At 45.9% G+C, this 22,206-nt stretch overlaps 1 protein-coding gene across 1 annotated transcript; it reads left to right on the forward strand.

The window, feature by feature from the left end:
* The first annotated feature begins 485 nt into the window (after nt 1-485).
* LOC131827553 (uncharacterized) lies at nt 486-1,672 on the forward strand. Its single transcript, XM_059168404.1, has 2 exons — nt 486-663; nt 927-1,672. The coding sequence occupies exons 1-2, from the start codon at nt 645-647 to the stop codon at nt 1,670-1,672; spliced, it is 765 nt and encodes a 254-aa protein (XP_059024387.1). The 5' UTR covers nt 486-644.
* Nucleotides 1,673-22,206: the final 20,534 nt, after the last annotated feature.

Raw genomic sequence — 22,206 nt, forward strand, 5'->3', positions numbered from 1 at the left:
GCCCTGCTAACACTTTCCTTTGCTGGGGATGTCATGTCAGGGCTCCCAGTCACCTCTGGCCATTTGGCTGGAAGGACCAAAGGTGACCCAGGGAGGCCCAGAGGCAGCCACCCAGCCCCACATGCTCTGATCAACCTGTGCAACCCCAGGTCCCCTCCCTGTGTGTGTGTGTAATTGTGTGTGTGGAAAGAGGCCTCATGTAGGGTAGGGAGGCCATGAGCAGGAGCAGGCTGATGAGGGGTCAGATGCTTGGTGGGGGGTTCATGTTCATACCCTAGGTCCAGGCTGGTTAGGGAATGTGGTGTGTGACACTGCGCCCTTCTGTCCAGAGTTTATCCTGAGAGCCCTGCAGGGATGGGTCACTGTCCTGGGTGCAGGGCTATGCATGCACAGATCTGTGTCTGATCTGGGACCAGCAGGGGGACTGGGCAGGAGGATGGTGGGGACAGCTGGGCAGGACCGTGATGCATCCAGGCCAGATACTGGTCCCTGTCTTTGCAGAAGGCCACAGATTATGAGAGGAGGCTTGTGGACACACACTCCTCCCGACACAGGAGTCCCCGGTCCTGGAAAGGCCTCCAACAACCACCCGGCTACTGTGCCTGGATGTACTACACTGGACTGCGGCCCTGGACCTGGAGCCCATGGAGGCTGAGCCCAAGGGTGAGAAGGCTGGGACTAGATGCCTGTGGGTGTGTAGGGATGGGTCAGTGCTGAGCCCCACAGGGAGGAGTCACCAGAGTCTATTGTGGGGCCAGGATCAATGGCTGGGCTCAGAGCATCTAGGGGGTGGACTGCAGTCGAGGAGACTTCCCAGTGAGGGTTCCCTCCTGGCTGCAGCTTCTCTGGAAGGCCCTGGGCAGTGCTCTGTCTCTGCAAAGTCACAGGGAGAGGCAGGCACGAGGGTGAGATTTCTTCTCTCGCAGCTGCTCCAGCTGAGGAGCTAGAGCCAACTGCAACTTCAGCAGCTCAGGAGTGGGGGACGGTGCCTGCAGTGACGTCAGCAGGAGACCAGGAGCCAGCAGGTGACCTGGTACCTGCCCCCAGAGAGGCTGATGCTGTTGAGGAAGAGCAGGCACCTGCCACTGCACCCGCCCCTGCTCCTGCTCCTCCTGTCCCAGCCCCTGCTCCAGACACTCCCCTTTTCCCTGCTGCTGCCCCTGCCAGAGCTGTTCCCACTTCCCCTGCCCCTGCTTGTGCTCCTGTTTTTACCCCTGACCCAGATCCTCCCATGATCCTGCCCCTTCCCCTGCCCCTGTTCCTGCCCCAGACCCAGATCCTGCCCCAGCTCCTACCCCTTGCTCCTGCCTGCGATTCTGTTCTTGTCTCTGGCCCAGCTTCTGCCCTGGATCCTGCACTAGCCACTACTGCTGACCCTGTCCTCCTCCTGTCTCCTGTCCCTGTTCCTGCTCTTGCATCTCTTCCTGCTCCTGTCCCTGCCCCTATCCCAACCCCCATCCCTACTCCTTCTCCTGTGGGGCTCCCAGAGCCACATTCAGGGCTCACAGCCCTGCAGGGAGAGATTCCTGTACAATTACCGTTAGTTCTAGCCCCTGACCTTGATGCCCTGCCAGAATGTGTTGTCCCCTCCCCCTATGTTCTTTCTCTCTGGTACATATTAACTGTTACAGTGGCTTTCCATGTCCTCTATGCTGTTTATCATTTGTTTTAAATAAAACTACTTGTTTTCAGTTGAACGCGTTGGGAGCATTGAGTTTATTTCCAGTGTTGTGCCCTCACACCGCAGAACATCGCTGCGGGATATCTCCTTGCCCAAATGAGACCCTGAACCAAAAGCCCTCCCTGCCCATTTCTCCTCCAGCTCAGGCTCTGGCAACCCCTATGCTGTTTCTCTCTCTTCCTTCACCTATTCTGGATGCTTCCTGTACGTGGAATCAGGCCATAGGTGCCTTTGTGTCCGCCCCTCTATTTTCAAAGGGGACTCTGGTTTGTTTGGTTTTTTGTTTGTCCATTTGTTTATTTGACAGAGAATTCCTCCCCCCCCCCTTTTTTTTTTTGATACTGGAATGCTGATGGATTACAGATGAGATGTAATCATAGAAGCCCCTTTAGGAATCATGGACACAATCTCAGGGCCGAGACCCATGTTCCTGTTAGGACACCACAACCTGACCCCAGACAGGACACGGCTGGTTCCTCCTGTGGCCCACACAGAAACCAGAGAAATGCAGAAAGCTGGATGATATACCACAGAGGGAAAACGCATCACTCACAACCCAAGGCCAGAGAAATGTTTCCCCTGTCTCTGGTCCAAATCATGCTCTAAGTCATGGGGCTCCACAGGGACAAAGACCAAACACATGCAAATCCAAGGGGGAGGTTAGGCATGTGGGGAGTATGTGTCAGAGATGTGGGAGCTCCCAGGGAAGGACTCTGGAAAAGGAAACCCTATGCAGGCAATACTGGTCACCCTCAGACTGGCAGGTGTCTGGTCTGGGGACTGGCAGCCCTGAGGAGGATGTGAGGAGGCAGAGGTCCAAAGCAGGCCCCCTGGAGAGAAGCATGACAGGCACCCCAGTCTCGAAGAGCAGTGAACACCACCCAACCTGGGCTGCAGGTGCACCCATCACCTACCCATGCTTGTCCTGGGACTCACACCCGGAAACTCTGGCGTGGTTTTTCAGATATTTTTTTCAGGAGTGTTCAGCACAGCAGTGGTGGACCGAGCAGGGAATGACACAACGCTAATGCCCAAGGAGATGGATGGGATACTCTGTCTCAGTCCTCGTAATAGAATGCCCTGAAGTGACTTTCCAGTGTCTTCTGGGGCACAGGATCTGGAAAGCCCCTCCTGAGACCCTCTCCTGCCATCCCATCCCGGGAGCATTCAGAATTGTTTGAGGGGAGGTGGGGAGGACCCAAGATGAGAGAGGGCCAAGGAGAAGGAAGGTCGGCACTGTGAGACAGATGGACGTGCCCTGAGCCACCATCCAGATCCCGGGCTGTGATGCCCTTGGACCTCACCCCAAATAATGGCTCCTGATGTATGGACTGGACTCCTGCTCTTTCACTCCCTCCTTCTCTACCTTTTATTCACGCCATCATTCATTCACCCCTCTTCCCCTCCACGCCTCCCTTTCCTTCCCCACTGGATCTTCCTCCCGCCCATCCTCCCAACTCTCATCCTACCTCTCTCTCCTCCCTCCCTCCCTCCCTCCCTGCTGTCCTTCCTCCCATCCCTCTTCCCCTCTCATCCTCCCTCCCATCCTTCCTCCCTCCTCCCTCTCTCCAATCCTCATTCCCTCATGCCCTCCCTCATTCAGCAGAAAATCTGGGATCCCATCTCTATACTGAGCACTGGGCCACATCAGTGAGTACCCCCAACGCAAGTGGTCATGTCCACTGTGGGAGGTGACAGGGGGCAGTCCTCAGAGTTAACAGGGGTGATGAGCACCAGGAACCTGCTCCTGAAAACAGAGTCCAGTTGAACAAAGAAAAGATGCCCCTTGGCTGGGTGCCACATCCCACACTGCGTTCCATGAGGCTCATTTTCTGTGCAAGGCCTGTGTGCTCCCTCTGAGGTCACTTGCCAACTCCCTTGCAGTGGCCTGCATCTTCCTGCCCTGGGTCACCTCTGACAGGTCTGTGAGGCCAGCCCATGTCACAGGCATGGAAGCACAAGTCCAGAAGGTCCAGATGACCTGTTCCCATTCCCAGACCTGTTCCAATTCCCATTCCCAGGATCCTGGCACAAGAGTGGTCCCTGAGCAGAGGAGGAGTTGGGCCCAGAGAGCCTGAGGGAGGACATGGCACAGTGAGCCCACAAGAGGAGGGGGAGTACCGTGGGGTCAAGCAGGCTCAAGCCTGCTGGAGACCATGTCCCACCTGCACTGGATCTGTCCCCAGGGCTGGAGATCATCAGGATACCCACCTACCCACTGCAGGCTGGCAGTGACTGGCCTGCAAGAGGCACTGCTGGAGCAGGAAAGAGCCCTCCACAGAGAGGAGGGGGCAGGTGCTCCTCCAGCAGCAAATGTGCTGGGGCAGGCTGAGGGGCATGAGTGGACAGCACTGTCTGCAGCTGAGGTCTCCCCACAGAACCCCTCCTGAGGCTCAGCACAAGCTTGTGCAGATGGCCTTTGTCCCCAAATACAAATCTGTCCTAGGACCTTCCCTCAAGCACTGACTCTCAATCCTTTATACTCAGCTCAAGTGCAAGAAATGGCCAATAGTTTAGATGGTGTTGGATGCACAGAGACATGTGATTTTCTGGCCCATGCTGTAACACTGCTGGCATTTTAAAGATCTCAGGGCTTTGATACAAAAATGGTAGGATGCCGCGGACCCCAGACAACTTTTTGGAAACCTGCCTCTGTGCCTTGCAGCTCTCCCATCCAACCAGCTCCGCTCAAAATCCCTCCAGGCCACAGACCCACAGTCTTGGGTCCTCAAATGGCCGATGATGTACCTTCAAAAAGCCATCCAGGGGGTTGCCTGGGTGGCTAAGTGGGTTAAATCCTCTGCCTTCTGCTCAGGTCATGATCTCAGGGTCCTGGGATCTTGCCCCGCATCGGGCTCCCTGCTCAGCAGGGAGCCTGCTTCCTCCTCTCTCTCTGCTTGCCTCTCTGTCTACTTGTGATCTCTAAAAAAAAGTGATCCAGGTGGGGCAGCAGGACACACAGCGGACTCCAGCAAATCCCTCTCCCAGAAAGTGAGGACTGGACAAACTGTCCTAAAACAGCCAAGTCAGTGTTCCAGGAAGACACCAGAGGCTCAGGAGTAATTGAGGAGCATCTGAAAGGCAGTTAGGGGCAGTGAGAATCTCAGGTGGTTTTGCCTAGGGTCAGCTCCCGTCCCCAAAAACCCTCAGTGTCATGGCTCTACTGAGGGATGGGGGAAGGACCATGCCTGGAGGACCCTGGGCTCCACTGTCAGAGGTCGCCAACTTGATCTTGCACAGGTGGGGAAACCTGGACACACCCCACAGAATTTCTAGAAATTGTAGCCATCTCAATGGTGAGGTCAGCTGGCCTGGTCAGTCAACCTTCTAGCTGCCTGAGTTAGGATGGAACCATGGGCCAGCACACTAGCCACAAATGGGAGAGGGAGAACCAGTTCTTCATTTCAATAGTTTCTGAGTTACTGGTTTGTTCCTATGGTTAGTATACCTCACAAGGCCTTAAAATGTTCTCAACATGTTCTCTGCCAGAGAGGTTCTTGAAAAACCTCTGCTTTATAGGTAAAATCATCTGGAATTGACCTTGGTTGGCAGAGCTATGGTGGGAAAAGTATAGAGCATCCCCAAAATACTAAAAATAGAGCTCCTGTATGATCCCACTACCAGGTACGCATTTCCAGGAAATGAAGTCAGTTTCTCAAAGTAAGATCTGCACACTCTCACCCAATCTCCTTGAGGAGCGGCAGCCACCCTTAGCAAGAAGGCACTCATGTGAGAAGTTGAAGGCAACCCTCCCCTTGAGGCAGGTGTCTCCTGGGCCAAGCGGCTGTCCCAGAGCTGGGAGGTCTCCACAACAGCCCATTCAATGTCCTGGATACTAGGAGGAGATGGAGTACAGCACCAGGCCAGTGAAGGTAAATACACACTACCCCAAATTTGGCCCCTTGGCAAACTAAATATAGAAACTGAAAGAATTTTGCATAGAAAAAAAGCAGAAAGGTCCTTCTGATCTCCCAGCCACCAGCCCTTCTTCCCTGAAGCAGGTCAGAATACTCCCAATGGGGCACTTTCTCTGCCCAGACCACAGGGAGGACAGGCTTATCACCTAGAGTCAAGGAATTTAGGGCCACAAAGGCTATAGGAACAAACCTGGTTAAATTAACCTTTATCTTCCTAGTTACCTCTTTATCATTTACTAGCCCCAGTCCAAATCTCTGTGTCTCCCAATTCTTCACATATTGATTCCTTCTTTTTCTAAAATGCAGAAGATCTGTCTGCTTCAGTCACCTCTTCTGGTCTCCATGTTCATATGAGGCTCCCACCAAAAAAATCAATACACTTGGCCAGCATTTCTCCTGTTCATCTGTCTTTGTCAATTTCTAGACCCAGCCAGGGACCTTAAGAGGAGTTGAAGGAAACTTTCCTCTCTTGCAGCCCTGGACAGGGGGTGGTGGTAGTGGGGGATAGGAAAACCCATCCCACTTTCCTGACCTTGGTTAAAACTGCTCTCTGCTGGGAAGAAGCAAAGGGCTGATCATGGCTGGTGGAGCCAGGAAGAGGTAGGTGGAACTTGTAGGAAGCTACCTGACCCCCAGCGGGGGGACTTGGCCCCACTGACAAGTCCAGGGTGTGACGATGAATATTATCATGGAAGCATCCTGTGTGGCAAACCTTCCCCACACCAGGCTTCATTATGGCTGCTCACTGTAGTTGCTACTGTTGGCTTAGTGGCTTTCCTGAACTAACTTGGTCAAGTCTGTGCTCTTTGCTGTGTGTGAGCACTGAATCCTGTGCAGACAGGTCACCCATGTTTCTGAGATATTGTTACAGATTGAATATCCCCACAACCTCCTCCTCATGTTTGAATAATCTGCTCGAGTGGCTCATGGAACTCAGAGAAACACGTTACTTACCAGATGACCAGTTCATTAAAAGGACAGAACTCAGGGCCAGGCAGCTAGAAGCAATGAGCAGGGCAAAGTGTGTAGCAGAGGCTCAGAGCTCCTCTGCTCTCAGAGTGAAAGAAGCCTTTACCCACCTGCACTCTGACCTTTGTCTGTACTTTCAAACTGATGACGTCCTTCCTTCAGGCTCATCTGTTAACTCAAGTCAAAGACCCAGCAGGGACCAAAAGGACCCCTCAAGCAATAACCACTCCTAGATGCCAGCAAGACCCTGCATGATGGACCCAAGGCAATGATTGACCAGTACTTTAGTGACCTCTAGCACCTGTCCACCAAACTTTGTCCTAGATTTTCCTCATATAAAAGCCCAGGGTGTTTTCAGCATCTTGAGACCATGCCAGTTCTCTGAGTTCCGGTGTTGGCTGAACTGAAATAAATTCCTTTCCTGTGTCACCACCACTCATCTCTCTGCCTTTCACTCTGTGACACTGTCAATAGTGTAATGTTGCAAGTCAAATACCAGTTCTTCTCCTCCCCAGGGTTCACTCCTGCTTCTTCTCTCACTGCAGTTCTGCTGTTGGCTTAGTGACATTTCTGAACTGATTTTGTCAAATCTGTGTCCCTTGTCCTGTGTGGCCACAGAAGTGTCTGGTCTGTGAATATAGTGGTCAATGATGATTACACGAGATTTCCTTAAATATCTGGAACTGCCCTCCTTCTGAAATAAATAAATAAATAAACAAATAAATAAACAAACTAAGCAAAACAACTTCAGCCCTTGCAGATGGGGAGGAGGGCTCTGTGTGTGGGGGTGTTGGTATACACCTTCAGCACAGCCAGGTTTCTTAGCATGTCACTTGGCCTTCACTTCCTACTTGCCAAGTCTGACAATCACCAGAGGGCAGAGCCTAGGGCCTTCTCAGGTCGGCCCTGAGCAGGCACCCAGCCCATGCATGCAGTGTCCCAGGGGCTTGGGAATAGTTCAGAGCTTCCAGGCCTTTCTTCCCCAGAACTCCTCACCACTCATCCTTTCTTCCAGTGATTCTGCTTGGTTTCTATTTCCCCAAACTCTTATCCATTACCTTAAGCAGCAGAGACTTACATACGCCTTTAAATGGTTTGAACATCGAATGTCCTCCTGTAGACACCTCACTACTTGGAGAGTTGGTGGAAAGCAACAAGTCACAGAGACATCCAAGGGTCTGGACCTGGTGTTTCCCTCTCCTGAGATGGGGACACCTGTGAGAGGAGCAGGTGGCCAGCTGGTGTGGGGAGGTGTAGGCACCTGATGTGGACAGGACAGATGGGGTAGGTGAGGCCTGAGACCCTCACATTATGCTCATGGCATCTGGACTGAACTGGTATTCAAAGCTGCAGATTGGTTGGGATCATCTTCAGGCTGAGGAAGAAAATGAGGGGAGCAGAGGGGACTGAGGAGGCTCAACTTAGACAGGAGAGGGCCGAGAGATTCCTTTGAGGCAAAAGTTTGTCAGGTCTAGGGTCATGGGGACAGAGCTTGAGGCCACTGTGCATGTGAAATAAGCCAGTCCCTAAAGGACTGATACTGGAGGACCCCATTTGTGAGGGATGGAGAGCATTCCAACTTATAGAGGTGGAAGGAGTTGTTGGGTGCTGGGGCTGGAGACAGGGAATAGGGGATTCAGGTCTAATTGGTAGAGGCTCAGTTTGGGATGATGAAGATGTGGTGATGGATGGAGGTGGCAGGTGCAGAACAGTGAATGTACTTATTGCCACTGAACTCTACCCTGAAACAGGTTTAACAGTATCAGTCATATGTCAGTTACACCTCAATAGGACAGAAGTGCATCAGGAGGATGGGGTGAGTCAAGAGGATGGGGCTATCACAAGTCCCAGGAGGGCAGGGGTCCTGTATCTTAGTTCTCTCTCTCATGTTCTGCCCAATGCTAGGGACTGAGCTCACAGTAGGCACTCAGTAAATGCTTACTGAGACACAGTGCAGACAGATGAGGGCAAAGTACAGACCCACCAGTGGGCACCAAGGAATCTCAACAAGATGAGCATCCAGACTGAGTGAGTGCCCACATTTCACAAATACCAGCACAGAAGTTAACCACTTAAAACAAAGGCAGGTGACCATAAGCTGTATTACAAATCAGTAACCATCAAAACAGTATGGTACTGGCACAAAAACAGACACATAGATTCATGAGACAGAATAGAGAGCCCAGAAATAGACCCTCAACTCTACTGTCAACTAATCTTCAACAAAGCAGGACAGAATATCCAATGGAAGAAAGATAATCTCTTCAATAAATGGTTCTGGGGACACAGGATAGCCACATGCAAAAGAATGAAACTGGACCATTTCCTTATACAATACACAAAAATAGATTCCAAATGGATGAAAGACCTCAAGGTGAGACAGGAATTTATCCAAATCCCTGAGGAAAACAGAGGCAGCAACCTCTTTGACCTCAGTCACAGCAATTTATTGCGAGACATGTCTCCAAAGGCAAGGAAGAAAAAAAGCAAAACATGAACTCTTGGGACTTCATCAAGATAGAAAGCTTTTTCACAGCAAGGAAACAGTCAACAAAACCAAAAGACAACCAACAGAATGAGAGAAGATACTTGCAAATGACATATCAGATAAAGGGCTAGTATTCAAAATCTAGAAAGAACTTATCAAACTCACCACCCACAGAACAAATAATCCAATGAATAAATAAGCAGAAGACATAAGCAGATATTTCTCCAAAGAAGATATGTTGGCATCATGGAGTTCCCACGGGGCTAGAAGTCAGGGATGCTGACATTACAACCCTCTGCCTATGAATGTCAGGACGCATGATATCCCAGTATCACCTAGAGGTCAATATTCCACGAGTGCCATCCAACACTCACCATGAAGTCTGTTCAACTGACAACCTCAGCACAGAATTTAATGTGCATTTTTATTTATATACCTCCAAGGGTGCCTGGGTGGCTCAGTCTTTAATTGCCTGCCTTTGGCTCAGGTCTTGATCCCAGAGCCCTGGGATCAAGCCCAATGTGAAGCCAGCTTCTCCCTCTTCCACTCTCCGGCTTGTGCTCCATATTTCTCTCTCTCTGTGTCAAATAAATTAGTGTAATGTAATTAATTAATTAATTAATTAAAATCTTAATAAAAAGAAAAAGACAAGCCCTTTCCCCGACCTCTGAGACACCAGTAGGTACTATGTCACTGTTCTGTTGCAAACACTCTTTCCCCACCCTAAGTTCCCCTTCCCCAGCTGCAATAGTCTTTTCAAATCAGGCCTCTCCTCACCTTCTGGACTTGAATTCTATGTGACACTGCCTAGAGATAAAGTTTCTAATATATTTTAGAAGTATATTTCTCCTCAGTCATATATGTTTTTATTTATGATTTGTTTCTTCTGGATATTAAGTGCTCCTCCCTGAGTCAGAAGCCACCTGGGCAGAGAGGTAAGGCCTTTAAGGGTATTGACAGCTTCCCACATACCATGGGTTCAACCAGAGATTACTAGACCAGAGGGCTTCCCTATGCAAACACCTCCAGATGAGCAATTCTAGTCTAAAATCTTATTCACTTCAGAATCTTCTGGCTAGTTTCTGGGGCTGTTTAACTCATTTCCAGCTAATGCCTGAGGTGGCGGTACATAACAAAAGAAAAAGAAAGAGTAGATCAAACTCAACTATCCAATTAGGTCACAGTGAGTTAAAAGTCTGTCCAACTCCAAAGAGCATCTTTGCCAGATTTTCCCTGGACTGACCCAAATGAAAGGTTTGCAATGGTTGACAAACCATCAGCTTTGCACTCTTGAAAACATTTATGTCATCATCCAAGTTTCGATAACATCATTTTGAAAAACAAAAGTAAGGATATGCAGGCTGGCAAACAATCTCTTCTGACTTGTGAATTTTTAGAAACAGGTGAAGTCACACGTCAGTTAAAAACTTACAGATCAATAAAAGTAAGAACAAGAACCATATGATACTCTCAATAGATGCTGAAAAAGCATTTGACAAAGTACAACATCCCTTCCTGATCAAAACTCTTCAAAGTGTAGGGATAGAGGGCACATACCTCAATATCATCAAAGCCATCTATGAAAAACCCACCGCAAATATCATTCTCAATGGAGAAAAACTGAAAGCTTTTCCGCTAAGGTCAGGAACACGGCAGGGATGTCCATTATCACCACTGCTATTCAACATCGTACTAGAGGTCCTAGCCTCAGCAATCAGACAACAAAAGGAAATTAAAGGCATCCAAATCGGCAAAGAAGAAGTCAAATTATCACTCTTCGCAGATGATATGATACTATATGTGGAAAACCCAAAAGACTCCACTCCAAAACTGCTAGAACTTATACAGGAATTCAGTAAAGTGTCAGGATATAAAATCAATGCACAGAAATCAGTTGCATTTCTCTACACCAACAGCAAGACAGAAGAAAGAGATATTAAGGAGTCAATCCCATTTACAATTGCATCCAAAACCATAAGATACCTAGGAATAAACCTAACCAAAGATACACAGAATCTATACTCAGAAAACTATAAAGTACTCATGAAAGAAATTGAGGAAGACACAAAGAAATGGAAAAATGTGCCATGCTCCTGGATTGGAAGAATAAATATTGTGAAAATGTCTATGCTACCTAAAGCAATCTACACATTTAATGCAATTCCTATCAAAGTACCATCCATCTTTTTCAAAGAAATGGAACAAATAATTCTAAAATTTATATGGAACCAGAAAAGACCTCGAATAGCCAAAGGGATATTGAAAAAGAAAGCCAACGTTGGTGGCATCACAATTCCGGACTTCAAGCTCTATTACAAAGCTGTCATCATCAAGACAGCATGGTACTGGCACAAAAACAGACACATAGATCAATGGAACAGAATAGAGAGCCCAGAAATAGACCCTCAACTCTATGGTCAACTAATCTTCGACAAAGCAGGAAAGAATGTCCAATGGAAAAAAGACAGCCTTTTCAATAAATGGTGTTGGGAAAATTGGACAGCCACATGCAGAAAAATGAAATTGGACCATTTCCTTACACCACACACAAAAATAGACTCAAAATGGATGAAGGACCTCAATGTACGAAAGGAATCCATCAAAATCCTTGAGGAGAACACGGGCAGCAACCTCTTCGACCTCTGCCGCAGCAACATCTTCCTAGGAACAACGCAAAAGGCAAGGGAAGCAAGGGAAAAAATGAACTACTGGGATTTCATCAAGATCAAAAGCTTTTGCACAGCAAAGGAAACAGTTAACAAAATCAAAAGACAACTGACAGAATGGGAGAAGATATTTGCAAACGACATATCAGATAAAGGACTAGTGTCCAGAATCTATAAAGAACTTAGCAAACTCAACATCCAAAGAACAAATAATCCAATCAAGAAATGGGCAGAGGACATGAACAGACATTTCTGCAAAGAAGACATCCAGATGGCCAACAGACACATGAAAAAGTGCTCCATATCACTCGGCATCAGGGAAATACAAATCAAAACCACAATGAGATATCACCTCACACCAGTCAGAATGGCTAAAATCAACAAGTCAGGAAATGACAGATGCTGGCGAGGATGCGGAGAAAGGGGAACCCTCCTACACTGTTGGTGGGAATGCAAGCTGGTGCAGCCACTCTGGAAAACAGCATGGAGGTTCCTCAAAATGTTGAAAATAGAACTGCCCTATGACCCAGCAATTGCACTATTGGGTATTTACCCTAAAGATACAAATGTAGTGATCCAAAGGGACACATGCACCCGAATGTTTATAGCAGCAATGTCCACAATAGCCAAACTATGGAAAGAACCTAGATGTCCATCAACAGATGAATGGATCAAGAAGATGTGGTATATATACACAATGGAATACTATGCAGCCATCAAAAGAAATGAAATCTTGCCATTTGCAACAACATGGATGGAACTAGAGCGTATCATGCTTAGCGAAATAAGTCAAGCAGAGAAAGACAACTATCATATGATCTCCCTGATATGAGGAAGTGGTGATGCAACATGGAGGCTTAAGTGGGTAGAAGAATAAATGAAACAAGATGGGATTGGGAGGGAGACAAACCATAAGTGACTCTTAATCTCACAAAACAAACTGAGGGTTGCCGGGGGGAGGGGGTTGGGGAGAAGGGGGTGGGATTATGGACATTGGGGAGGGTATGTGATTTGGTGAGTGCTGTGAAGTGTGTAAACCTGGTGATTCACAGACCTGGGGATAAAAATATATGTATATAAAAAATATATGTTTATAAAAAATAAAAAATAAAAAAAAATAAAAAAAAAAAAACAAAAAAAAAACTTACAGATCGCATTTCATTAGGAACAGTTAGGGAAATGTGCCCTGAAACCTAACGTCCGGGTGAACTAACATCGGTGGTCAGAGGGGGCTGGCCTCGCGCTCACCGTCACGGTTCCCAGCCTCACAAGTGTACTCAGAAATGTTTGACCACTGGCTCCAGGGGAGGAGATCTCCAAGGGCAGCACCCGGTGTGAATATTCTCAACACCGCTGATGTCCAGCTCCCAGGGGAACTCCGCTTGGCCCTGCGGAGAAACCGTCAGCAGTACACCCTGAAGGTGCAACAGATGTACATAATGTTAGAGTGCGGAACAGTAAAATGTGGGGAAATCATTAGGAGGTGATGCTTTTGGAGTACAGCTTTTGGGTTTATTTCATTGTGAATTTATATCATTTACTTTTTAATAAAAGCTGGGTGAAATAAATGGGTTTTGCAAAATTCCTGGACACATAGTGTGTGTCACAAGCTGGAAGCCATGTACACCCGTGAGTGCAGGATCCGCCCTCCCCGTGGCTGCAGCCAGCAGGACCAGGTAACGTTATTTAAGGCAGAAGTTATTTGGCTCATAGAGCTTTTGGGATTTGAGCCACTGACAAGCACATGCTAGCTGTGGTGGATTTTGTGATGGCCCCCAAAAGATCTGTCCACCTGAAACCTGTGAACACCAAAAGGTGTCAAAACCTTATTTGCCAAAAGGTTCTTTGCAGCTGTAATGATGTCAAGGGTCTCCAGATGAGAACCCCATGGATAATTGGGTGGGCCGCAAATGCGAAGACACAGACCCCAACACACAGAGACTCAGGCAAGGCGGCCACGTGACCACGGAGGCAGAGACTGCAGTCATCCACCTACAGACAAAGGGATGCCAAGATTTGCCAGCAGCCACCAGGAGGGAGGAGGGAGACATGGAACAGTTTTCCCTCAGAAGCTCCAGGAAAAACCATCCCCGTGGACATCTTTATTTTGGATGTATGACCCCCAGGAGTATGAGAAAATAATCTTCTGTTGCTTGAGGCCGGCAGGGTTGTGGTAATGTATTGTGACAGCTGTAGGAATGAATACCCTATCCATGACAGTGAGTCCTGGTCAAACTGGGCTCCGAGAATGAAACTTACCAGATTTTACAAGCTGTGAAATAATAATTTGGAAAATCATGCAACACTGTAAACATGAACAGTAATGGAGGAGGCAGGTGAAATTTCAAGAGAAAGACAGGCTACCACAGCTACTCTTCATTCCAAAAAGTCACCTCCTATCACAGCAATCCTTCTTGGTCAGGCAAGGCCAGACTTTCTGGGAACTCAGACAGCTTGGAAAGTACCAATGGCCAGGATTACTTTGCCAGGTCAGGGAAACACATGCTCTTACATTTCTCAGCTATGGCCTTCTTTTCATCTCAAGATTGTCTGCTCCTTTTTTTAAAATTTATTTTTTATTTATTTTCAGCATAACAGTATTCATTATTTTTGCACCACACCCAGTGCTCCATGCAATACATGCCCTCCTTAATACCCACCACCTGGTACCCCGACCTCCCACCCCCCGCCCCTTCAAAACCCTCAGATTGTTTTTCAGAGTCCATAGTCTCTCATGGTTCACCTTCCCTTCCAATTACCCCACCTTCCTTCTCCTTTCTCCCCATGTCCTCCATGCTATTTGTTATGCTCCACAAATAAGTGAAACCATATGATAATTGACTCTCTCTGCTTGACTTATTTCACTCAGCATAATCTCTTCCAGTCCTGTCCATGTTGTTACAAAAGTTGGGTAGTCATCCTTTCTGATGGAGGCATATTACTCCATAGTGTATATGGACCACATCTTCCTTATCCATTCGTCCGTTGAAGGGCATCTTCGTTCTTTCCACAGTTTGGCGACTGTGGCCATTGCTGCTATAAACATTGGGGTACAGATGGCCCTTTTTTTCACTTCTCCCATGAAGACATACAAATGGCTATTAGACACATGAAAAAATGTTCATCCTCACTAGCCATCAGGGAGATTCAAATTAAAACCACATTGAGATATCACCTCACACCAATTAGAATGGCCAAAATTAGCAAGACAGGAAACAACATGTGTCTGCTCCTTTTTAACAGAATATGCAATACTGGGACGGGATGAGGGTACTAATTAAGGGGAAAAAAACACATCGGATATGAACATCTGAGAGACTAGAGAAAGTGTAGCAGATATGAAAATTTCCCATTGATTATGCTTATTAGTGTGACCACATAATTTGTGGGTCCCAGTGCAAAATTTCCAAACAATCACAGCAAAGCATTAAAGCAAGGGGGGGCACTTCTAAGCATAAGGTCTTGGGCAGGTGCAGAAGTCACAGGACCCTGGATCCAACCTTATTAATGGAATATCAAGCCTGGTTACTATAGATTAGAAATGTTTATTCTTGAACCAAATACATGACTGAAAATTTTTTCAAAGTCCTTATTTACGTCTAGAAATGCCTAGCCATGCATTTGTTGCAAATAAATACTAATATGCATTAACTATTTTTTTCCCGTAAATGTTTATAGAAGCTTTATTCACAATCACCCAAAAGTGGAAACAAACCCAAGTATCTTTCACTGGATGAATGTAAAACAAAATCCACACAGCGGCACACCACCCAAAAGCAACAACAATCGCTACAACTCAAACAAATGTCCTCTCTGGAACATTAAAAGGGGACAGAACCCAGTGACCTGGGGTTGTTTTGGTAAGACCCATCTAAAAGGCCCCAGAAGCCAGATGAAGGACTCCTGAAAAGCAATCCAAAAGTCAGAGAGGGTCATGTCCTCAACTACCTGCAATGTTCTACTCATTTTTCCAGAGACATCTGCATCTTCAGTAAAGCACATCCTCCTCAAGAGTGTGGGCAACCCACCAGCAGCTGGGATGTTCCCTCTGCTATTTAGGATTCATGATTCACTAGAGGGTAGGTAGCCCAGAGCTTCAGGAGGGAACCCCATCCCACCAACACTCAACCTCTGGCCCCAGAACTCTGAGAGAATAAATTTCAGATGTTTTCAGCCACCTGGTCTGTGGTGCTTTGTTTCCCAGGAAGCCCACTTACCCTCTACTCTTTCATGCAACCATATCTCAGTGCAAGCAAATAAGAGGGACAGTGTCCTGGAGCAGCCTCAAATTTACTCCTTTAAATGTTAATCAGTGATAATTTACTGTGATGCATGTCACAACCAATCACAATGCACCAAGCAACCCATGTCTTGCGCTAGGAGCTGTCAATCCTACATAACACTGTGACTTTATATGGAAATGGAGCACTACGGAAGCCACATGGCTCACTGAAGGTGACACTTCAGGTTGACTGCGCCCCTCATCACACCTGACCCACCACATTCTAGCCAAGTTCCTTGAACACAGGTCAAAAAAGACAATCCCAGGAAGGTGGAGACAACACATTGTTACTCATTATCTGTCCCCAAATATCACTCTCTGGTTCCGGTTTAAATCATTTTGTGCAGGCTGGGGGAACACTGAAACTTCCTTTCATATTCCTTTCATTTCCTATTCTGCTCATACCTTTGACTCTGAAGCTGATAAAGTGATTCACTTTGGCTGCTGGACTCAGTGCGTGGGGTCAAGACATGACCCGATATCCTGTGTCAGGCTTAGATCTCAGGCAGGAAAGGAAGAGCATCAGCGCTGTGATGTTGGTCTTAGAAGACTCAGATTTACTTTCAGATCCTCCTTGGATGGAAAGACCAATGGTGAATTTTTCAGGAAGCCTGTAATATAATTTTGAAGTGAGTGATTTCTGTGCACCTCAAATAAGAACCTAATACAGGGGAGGACAAGATGGCAGAGAAGTAGGAGGAGGCGCCTTTTAAACCTGTACCCTAAAGTGAGCTGATTACCAACCAAAGAACTCCGATCACCCATGAAATCAGCCTGAGATCAGAATTATACACGTCTGGATCTCTACAGGGGCAGAAGACGCCAGTGGGCAGGGAAAGCCGAGTGGGAAAGGTGGACTGATATCGGAAGATAAACAAAAGGGGAGGGAGCCACCAGAGGTGACGGTTGGAAAGTAATACCCCAATACGAGCGAGAGTGCCCTGTTTCTGGGGACCAGCGTTAACTTGGAGACTGGTTGAAAGCACTTCAAAAGAGCAAAAGATCACGGGGGAAAATTGTGGGCATCGGGGCGGCTAGGGACAGGGGCTTAAGTCCCCTGTCCCAGGACAGCTTCCCCGGTGCTGAGGCAGAGAGAGTGCGGCGGAGAAACCAGCTTTTGGTCCCTAAGCCACCAGCGCGGCCGAGAACACGTGGGGTCCGGCTCCTGTGAGGGGCTGTGTGCCTCACCAGAGGACAGAACGCACAAGCCCTGCTATACAGCCTGAGATGCGTGCGCCCCTCATTCTCCCCTGAAAGAGGTACACAAAGGCCTGGCCAGTGCTCTTTGACCCGCACGCCATTGTTTTAGAGCCTAAGACGCATGCCCCAAATTCTCCCCTGAAAGAGGTGCGTGAAGGCCCAGCCTGGTGCTTTTGGACCTGCGTCCCGTTCTCGGAGCCTGAAAAGTGTGCGCGATGCACAGTCTCCCCTTCAGGGGAGTCATCTTTCAAGAGGTGCGTGCAAGCCGGGCGCTTTTAGACCCAGAAAGACCAGGCACTCCCAGCCGGAGCTAGCGGGAAAATCTCAGTGTGTGATCACTGCTTGGAACCTCTCTGGTGGTCTGGAGCTGCCCAGATAGCCACCGCTGCCATGGTTTTGGGTACAAGCAAAAGATCCTGCGTCCCCAGGGACCGCAACTTGGAACCTGCTCTGCCAGTGGCCAAGGGAGAACTTATTTGGGCTCTGCAGCCAGACTGAGGCTTCTCTCTGAGACGGAGATCAGGATGCAGTTTGTTTTCCTCTAAAACTACAAATACCATCAAAAGCGGTCAAGGTGAGAGAAAAAAAAAAAAGTGAACAAACATAAAAACCGCCAGAGAACAAAAGCCTGAAAAAAAACCAGTTTCCTCAGAGCCCACCCCCTTGAGGGGGGCGGGGGGGACTTAACTCAGGGAACACCATTGACTGAAAACCCATGTGGCAGTCCCCTCCCCCAGAAAACCAACCAAGAAAGGAGGAAAAAAAAAAAAAGACTACAAGAGAACAACCACCACTACTTCATAGGACAACGTTTATTTTTAACTCGTTTCCACTATTCTGTTTTTTTTTATAGATAATTTTTTAACCTATTTACCATCACAGTGAGATGTCCAGTACATCAAATTCCATAATAACCTTCTAACCTGAACTTTTTGATACATACACCTGTGTTTTTCTTTTGGATTTCTATTTCTTGAATTTTTTTTTTTTAATTTTAGTTTAGTTTGGTCTAGTTTATTCCTTTTTATTTTTATTTTCTAATATTCCATATAAAGTTAAACTTCAAAGTAATCCCCTTTCCCCAATGATTACTACCCCTTTAGGTAAACCAATTTTTTTTTTTTTTTTTTTGGTAAACCAATTTTTAATCCCCCTTTATCTTAGGAAAGTTCAGTCATTTAACAAAGATATCAAGATACATCCAGGAGGAATCAAAACAACCTTCCTCTCCCACACTGAGAATTTATAACCACTCTCCCAACTTTTTCTTCCACCATTATTTCTGTGTTTTTGTGTTTGTCCTGATAGTATATAAGCCTTACACTTGGGGTTCTTTTTGACGAGGTTCTTCCTTTATTTGCATATATATATATTTTCATCTTGTCCTATACTTTTATCAGTCTTTGTGTTTATCTGTCTTTGTTTGTATACTTCATAAATCTTATCTGGGGCCCATTTGGGCTGAACCTTCTCTTTCATCTTCCCTTTCTTTCCTGTCTTTCTCTCTCTTTCTCTCTCTCTCTCTTTTTTTCTTTTTCTCTTTTTCTTTTATTTTGTCTCTCATATGGGTGGGGAATCCTGATTGTTCAAAAGTGTTCCAGGGTGCACCTTGACTGCACCACGGTCAATATATCCAGCTACATCTGTTCAGTCATCTCTCACCAAAATGACTAGGAAGAGAAATGCCCAACAGAAGAAAAATACAGAGGATGGGCCTTCAGCAACAGAGCTAATGTCTATCAACATAGACAATATGTTGGAAAGAGAACTCAGGCTAACAATTATCCAAGCAATAGCTAGGTTGGAGAAAGACATGGGTGACCAAATGGAATTGATTAGGGCCGAACTGAAAACTACCAGAGATCATGTTTTCAATATTAGGGAAGAGCTGAAAATTATCAGGGATGAACTTCACAATGCTCTCAATGAGTTTCAATCTAATCTAAATTCTCTCAAAGCTAGGTTAACTGAGACAGAAGACAGAATTAGGGATCTGGAGGAAAAACAGATAGAGAGAAAGGATCAGGAGGAAGCCTGGAACAAACAGCTTAGAAACCACGAAAACAGAATCAGGGAAAAAAATGATGCCATGAAACATTCCAACGTTAAAATTATTGGAATCCCTGAAGGGGAGAAGAAAGAAATAAGTCTAGAAGATATAGTGGAACAAGTTATTTATGAAAATTTTCCCAATCCCTTGAATGGAACCAGCGTTCATGTACTAGAGGCCGAACGGTCTCCACCCAAGATTATACATTCCAAAAAAAACATCAAGACACCTGATAGTCAAATTGAGGAATCATAATTGTAGGTATAATCTCTTGAAAGCCACTAGGACAAAGAGGCTCCTTACTTACAGAGGAAAGCCCATCAGAATAATGTCAGACATGTCCACAGAGACCTGGCAAGCCAGAAAGGACTGGCAAGATATATTCAGGGCATGAAATGAGAAGAACATGCAGCCAAGAATACTTTATCCAGCAAGACTGACATTCAAAATGGATGGAGAGATAAAGAGTTTCCAAGACCTGCAAGGCTTAAAAGACTACACAACCACCAGGCCGACACTGCAGGAAATATTAAGGGGGGTTCTATAAAAGAGGAAAAATCCTAAGACTAGCATTGAACAGAAATATAGAGACAATCTACAGAAAGAAAGACTTAAAGGTAACACGATGTCAATAAAAACGTATCTATCAATAATCACTCTCAATGTGAATGGCCTAAATGCGCCCATAAAATGGCACAGGGTTGCAGATTGGATAAAATGACAGGACCCATCCATATGTTGTCTACAAGAGACCCATTTTGAACCTAAAGATACACGCAGAATGAAAGTAAAGGGATGGAGAAGCATCTTTCATGCCAATGGGCCTCAAAAGAAGGCTGGGGTAGCGATTCTCATATCAGATAAATTAGACTTCAAACTTAGTCAGAGATACAGAAGGACACTACATCATTCTTAAAGGGACTACCCACCAAGATGATCTAACAATTGTAAATACCTATGCCCCCAGTATGGGAGCAGCCAATTACATAAGAAAACTGTTAATCAAGATAAAGAATCAGATTGATATGAATACATTAAAAGTAGGAGATCTTAACACACCTCTCTCAGAAATAGACAGATCATCGAAGCAGAAAATCAATAAAGAAACAAGAGCATTGAATGACACATTGGACCAGATAAACCTCATAGATATATACAGAACATTCCACCCTAAAACAACAGAATACTCATTCTTCTCAAGTGCACATGGAACCTTCTCAAGAATAGACCACATACTGGGTCACAAATCAGGACTCAACCAATACCAAAAGACTGAGATTATTCCCTGCATATTCTCAGATCACAATGCCTTGAAACTGGAGCTCAATCACAAGGAAAAGTTCAGAAGGAACCCAAACACCTGGAAGTTAAAGACCACCTTGCTTAAAAATGCTTGGATCAACCAGGAGATCAAAGAAGACCTGAAACAATTCATAGAAACCAATAAGAATGAAGACACTTCAGCCCAAAACCTATGGGATACAGCAAAATCAGTCCTAAGGGGGAAATATATAGCCATCCAAGCCTCTCTCAAAAAAATTGAAAAATCCAGAACACACCAACTGTCTCTACACCTTAAAGAACTGGAGAATCAACAACAAATCAAACCAACTCCACACATAAGAAGGGAAATAATCAAGATTAGAGCTGAGATCAGTGAGGTAGAAACCAGAGAACATATAGAACATATCAATGTGGAACATATCATGTAGAACATATCAATGAACTAGAAGCTGGTTTTTTGAAAGAATCAATAAGATCGATAAATCATTGGCCACACTAATCCAAAAGAAAAGAGAGAAAGCCCAAATTCATAAAATTATGAATGAAAAGGGAGAGATCACAACTAACACCAAGGAAGTAGAAACAATCTTCAGAAGTTATTATCAACAGTTATATGCCAATAAGCTAAGCAACCTAGATGAAATGGATGCACTCCTGGAAAAATATAAACTCCCAAATTTGAACCAGGAATAAATTGACAACCTGAATAGACTGATATCTAGTAACGAGATTGAAGCAGTGATCAAAAACCTGCCAAAAAACAAGAGCCCAGGACCTGATGGATTCCCTGGGGAATTCTACCAAACTTTCAAAGAAGAAATAACACCTATTCTTCTGAAGCTGTTTCAAAAAATTGAAGCAGAGGGAAAACTTCCAAACTCTTTCTATGAAGCCAGCATTACCCTGATCCCCAAACCAGGCAAAGACCCTACCAAAAAGGAGAATTTCAGACCAATATCCCTGATGAATACGGATGCTAAGATTCTCAACAAGATCCTAGCAAACAGGATCCAACAGCACAATAAAAAGATTATCCACCATGACCAGGTGGGATTCAACCCTGGGCTACAAGGATGGTTCAACATTCGCAAATCAATCAATGTGATAGAACAAATTAATAAGAGAAGAGAGAAGAACCACATGGTCCTCTCAATCGATGCAGAAAAAGCATTTGACAAAATCCAGCATCTGTTCCTGATAAAAATGCTTCAAAGTATAGGGATAGAGGGAACATTCCTGAACTTCATCAAATCTATCTATGAAAGACCCACAGAAAATATCATCCTCAATGGGAAAAAGCTGGCAGCCTTCCCGTTGAGATCAGGAACACGCCAAGGATGCCCACTGTCACCACTCTTGTTGAACATAATATTAGAAGTCCTAGCAACAGCCATCAGACAACAAAGAGAAATAAAAGGTATCCAAATTGGCAATGAAGAAGTCAAACTCTCTCTCTTTGCAGATGACATGATTCTTTATATGAAAAACCCAAAAGACTCCACCCCCAAACTACTAGAACTCATACAGCAATTCAGCAATGTGACAGGATACAAAGTCAATGTACAGAAATCAGTGGCTTTCTTATACATTAACAATTAAAATACAGAAAGGGAAATTAGAAAATTGATTCCATTTACTATAGCACCAAGAACCATAAGATACCTGGGAA

The sequence above is a fragment of the Mustela lutreola genome, chromosome 1 (genome assembly GCF_030435805.1).
Source record: "Mustela lutreola isolate mMusLut2 chromosome 1, mMusLut2.pri, whole genome shotgun sequence".
In the NCBI taxonomy this organism is placed as follows: Eukaryota; Metazoa; Chordata; class Mammalia; order Carnivora; family Mustelidae; genus Mustela; species Mustela lutreola.